Source organism: Sinohyriopsis cumingii, unplaced genomic scaffold, assembly GCF_028554795.1.
Source record: "Sinohyriopsis cumingii isolate HCF-2022 unplaced genomic scaffold, ASM2855479v2 utg000198l, whole genome shotgun sequence".
In the NCBI taxonomy this organism is placed as follows: domain Eukaryota; kingdom Metazoa; phylum Mollusca; class Bivalvia; order Unionida; family Unionidae; genus Sinohyriopsis; species Sinohyriopsis cumingii.
Window position 1 is genome coordinate 185,072 of NW_028315875.1, and position 4,661 is coordinate 189,732.

The 4,661-nt window shown below is 36.9% G+C and overlaps 1 protein-coding gene across 1 annotated transcript; it reads right to left on the reverse strand.

The window, feature by feature from the left end:
* Positions 1-696: 696 nt before the first annotated feature.
* LOC149774549 (bombesin receptor subtype-3-like) lies at positions 697-3,249 on the reverse strand. Its single transcript, XM_089945041.1, has one exon. It carries the CDS (start codon positions 3,140-3,142, stop codon positions 2,126-2,128), a length of 1,017 nt encoding a protein of 338 aa, XP_089801167.1. The 5' UTR covers positions 3,143-3,249; the 3' UTR covers positions 697-2,125.
* Positions 3,250-4,661: the final 1,412 nt, after the last annotated feature.

Below are 4,661 nucleotides of genomic sequence, written 5' to 3' on the forward strand. Positions count from 1 at the left end.
TTAATGAACATATTTTGAAAAATATTGACAATTTTTTCCTATTCCCTACGAGCAGCTTGACTGTGACCTTGTTGAGGCTATCAAGACTGCAACTTTCTCATAGAGCAATTTCAAAATGACAGCTTATCCTTCCAAGAGGAATGTTCTCTATAAATCTGCCATTAGTATTGCAATAGACGTTGGGATCACAGCATGAGTATCCCGCCTTGCCAATCAACAAACCGAACAAGGCCAACCCGTCTAAAGACAACCTAAAATAGTAATGTCGCAACTCTGCACATTTTCAATCAGTGGACCACGTCAGGTTAAAAATAGATCCCTTGGAGCAGAAGAAAAGTGCCTCGTCCAAGATATGATTCCAGCAAAGCTATGGGCATGTACATCACAGATCATCGGTGTACATTAGATGAAAATAAATCCCAGATTTACCACAGTAATGACAAGTGTTCAACGAGGAAGTTAACAGATTCAGTGCTAGGTCAGATAGTGGGAAATCTGACGAGCTCTCTAATACGCTGGATGTCACCAGTCCAGATCTATGCCACTGGATTCTCACGTTTATGTTAATATTGCCTCCCGCAGGCTCCACTGCTAAAAGTGTTTTTAAAAAAAGAAATTTATGAAACGCATGCAAATGTATGTCCTATCACCAATGCATGCAGACAAGGGGTGTATTCAGTAACAAAGCTTTGCATCTTCAGAGATGTATATATAAACATTGACCAATTTATTGACAGATTGAATACAAGAATTTATTTTTCATAACAATTAAGAACTTGAATATAGAATACACTGCATCTGAATGGTCAAATTATTTCAATATATTACTAGTCATACAGATAGTACTGTGGGAAATTAATAACGAAAAACAATTAGCAGAAAATTGCTTCTTCTGAGCTTGAAAAGAATTGCTCCAAAATACTTCATAAGTCATCAAATGGTCTCCTGATTTTTTCTCTTTTTTTCTTGGGTGTATGATTCTGGACGCACCCATTGTTCAAGTCGGTGCTTTCGTATGCATTTTAACCTAACTATACCACTGCTAAACGCTCAGTGGATTGGGGGGGGGGTGTTGAGTGAAGAGTGTTTTAATATTAAATAAGGAAAAGAACGTTCCGCAACTAGCTCGTTTTGCTCATTAACATGATCCAATACATTTATTATCGAGAGTCAAAATGAATGCATCATTTATGTAAACGTTTACATGGTGCTCAGCGCTACATATAATGACGACTAAACAAAATTCGTGAAGTCAGTAATGATTTATATTGTATAACAGATATAGAGTAAAGAGTACTATCATCAAGAAAAAAAAATACCGTGAAAACTATGGTCGAAAACGTACTTATAAAACAAATCTTTTGAATATAATATTAGCTTCTTTCTAACCAAGTCAAATTTGGAAAGATTTAAAGGCACTATCTGTCCACACGTCGGTCCGCCCCTCTGTCTGTCTGTCTGTCTATCTGTCTCTCATCAACTTTAATTATCACTTCCACAACAGCCATCTAATGACCTACCTAGAAACCTGTCTATCTATTTTTCTATCCGGATACTCTACTATACCTAGCATGGATGCAAAGTCACTGGCTATCGAATACAGTAAATATGCACGTAACATTGATTCTAGTTTTCAATTTCCATATGTAAAAGTCCAATGATGAGAAACACATATACAAATATTATTGGAAATCACAAATATCAAAGTATAAGTTTTCATTCTGTCTTTGCTATCATAAAACGAATTAACCATTTTCATTGGTAATAATTTAAAATATGAAAAGGATTTCATAATGTTTGTTATATACAGATTTAGTATACCATTCTGATTTAAGAAAAGATCATTTGAAAAGCATAATTTGATCACTGAGAAAGTCACGCCTCGCCTGTAAGATATCAAAAAACGTCTGAAGATGATAATTTAGTGATTCTGAAGACTTTACAGCTCATTCACAGCGAATGACAAAACATGGTAAGAGTATAATTCGATCAATTGCATGAATTTCTGTCTTAATAGAAGCGAATTCCAATTTCATATTAATTCATGATAAGAAAATAGTAGAAGAACATACATTTGGTAACTTTGATGAATTCATGTCTCGTTCCTAACGACGTATTGAAATATTCAATTATGTGTTCTCCATATCATTGCTCGCAGTGCCTCTTTGAAGTGCACGTCCAAAAAAGCGTACACAAAAGGATTGATGGCGTGATGTATGAAATATAATCGGAAAAAGAAGAAATAAACCGCCAGTTCATCCATGTCAAGAGAGTCCAGGATGTTCTTCGTCGTGGCAATTTGAGACAGCAGAGTAAGATAAAGAATAGTGGTAATTATGAAGACGGCTGAGAAAATGAACATTATCAATGTCTTTCGTTCAATCTTTGGGCGTTCCTGTCCGGAAAATGTAGAGATGAGCTGCAAATTCTCCTGTGCATCATATGTTATGGTTGAACTCGTGGCACGTGTATTATAATTACTTCTTCGAATTTCACAGGCAATTAGAAAATACAAGACAGCCATCACCATCACGGGTATGGCTATTATTACTGATGTCGTAACAGAGTAAATGAATGGATATTCTGTGCCTTTGAATTTGCCATCTGTTTCACATGACGTCACATTCACAGTAAAGTTTCTGTATGAGACACTGTAATCTTGTACTCCCCAATAAATTGCTACAGGTATTGCGACTATCCCGGCAATGACCAAAGAGCAAACGCACAATAATATTGCCATCTCGGGTTTGATTTGCCGGCCAAAAGGTTTACAGACTTTCCTATATCTGTCAATTGCTATCAGCAACAGACAAAGGGCAGAGACACATACTGTGAATACGTTAAAGAATGACTTCGCCTTGCAGATCTCAGGCAGAGGATAGGTATACCAGAAACTCTGTGTAACCATCTCTCCTGGAATGGTGGTTAGACAACTTGTCAGGTCAATTAAAGCTAAAAACAGCACGAAATATTTATAATTACATTTGTGATACTTGACTGAAAACACGTACAGGACCAGTACATTCCCAAGGAAACCAACACAAGCTAATATACCGACGAAGACAGTCACAGGTAAAAGAACGTTTGCGACTTCACTGTTAAGTCTTTCAGCAAGATCGCTGTTTTGTGCGAGATTTGCCATCTTTAAAACATAACATTTGGTGATCAAACTGTCTCAGCAGATCAAGATATTATATCAACCCTTTCTGAAGTCAGTAATGATTGTTCGCACATGTGTATTATAAGCTACTGAATCTTATCAGGTAACCATATTATTGATAAAGGTTTATATCAACTAACCTAGACTGATAAATCAACCCACTAATCTGTATTGATACTGATGGTCGATATATGGGTCTGATGTCTCCTTTTCATCAAAATGTGCAATTTTGCTGAAAGCAAATCTTTCCGGAACAAACCTGCGTACACTTAAGACATATACAGGTAATTGGTAACAGCCATATCTAGCGAGAAATTGAAATGGTCACAGGACAGAGGGTTGTGGTATTCCACGTGGATTTACAAGTCACCACACATAGGATTTGATCCGAAAATATAATGAATATGTCACAAAAAGAATGAGGACTTTCTGTAGCGCCTAATCTTTAGAAGCTCTAAGCGCTTTACAAAATTAGACAACACCTATAAGATTAAATTATATAATGATATGATTACAAAAACAAACACCATGAAATTAGAAAACATTTTTAAAAAAAACATGCTGAGAATATTTAAGGTAGGAAACATTATTAGGTTTTTAAGTTTGTTCTTGCAGTCGAAATAAGTGAGTTTTGAGAGCCCTCTTGAATGTGATCACTGTGTCTTTGTGTTTAAGTTCAGTGGGCAATTCATTCCACGTTGCTGGGCCCTGGTATGCAAAAGAACTCTGTCCATATGACTTTGTTTTCGTACTTGGAATAATGAGTATACGATTGTCAGAAGAGGAGCGTAAGTATCCTGCTGGTGTGTACACATGGGTGAGGTCAGATAGGTATGTTGGACTAGAGTCCGACAGTGAAACGTAGCACAGAGAACAATTTTTGTGTTTGATTCTGGATCGAATGGATTGCCAGTGTAGGGTACAGAGCAGCGTGGACGTGTGCTCTGATCGTGGTACTCTAAGTGTGATCCGAGCAGCTGTGTTTGAAAATTTTTGATGTTTCTGGAGTAGATATTGAGATGAACCAGACATAACTGAGTTACAATAGTCCAGTCATGAAAGTACTAATGAACACACAAGTGTTTTAGTGGCATCAACTAAAAGATATCTGCGAATTAAGCTGATGCGCCTTGCAAATGTTCATGACATGTTGGTGCAATGTGAGAGTACTGTCCAGAGTAACACCTAGGTTTCGTACTGATTGTGTGAATTTAATGTTGGTGTTGGTGATATTTATTGTTTGAAGTAAAGGATGTGAATGAGAAAGTCTTTGTGTTGTGATCAGAATGACCTCAGGTTTATTATCATTCATCTGCAGTTTGTTACATGTCATCCATGATTTCACATCAGAAATGCGCCTCTCTACACCTTGGATGATAGCATAAACTTCAGTTGGGTGGCTAGATTTGTATATTTGGGTGTCATCAGCGTGCAATTGGTGAGACACTGGATGATGATCTATGACACTTTAGAGCGACTGAGTGTACAGAATAAAGAGAAC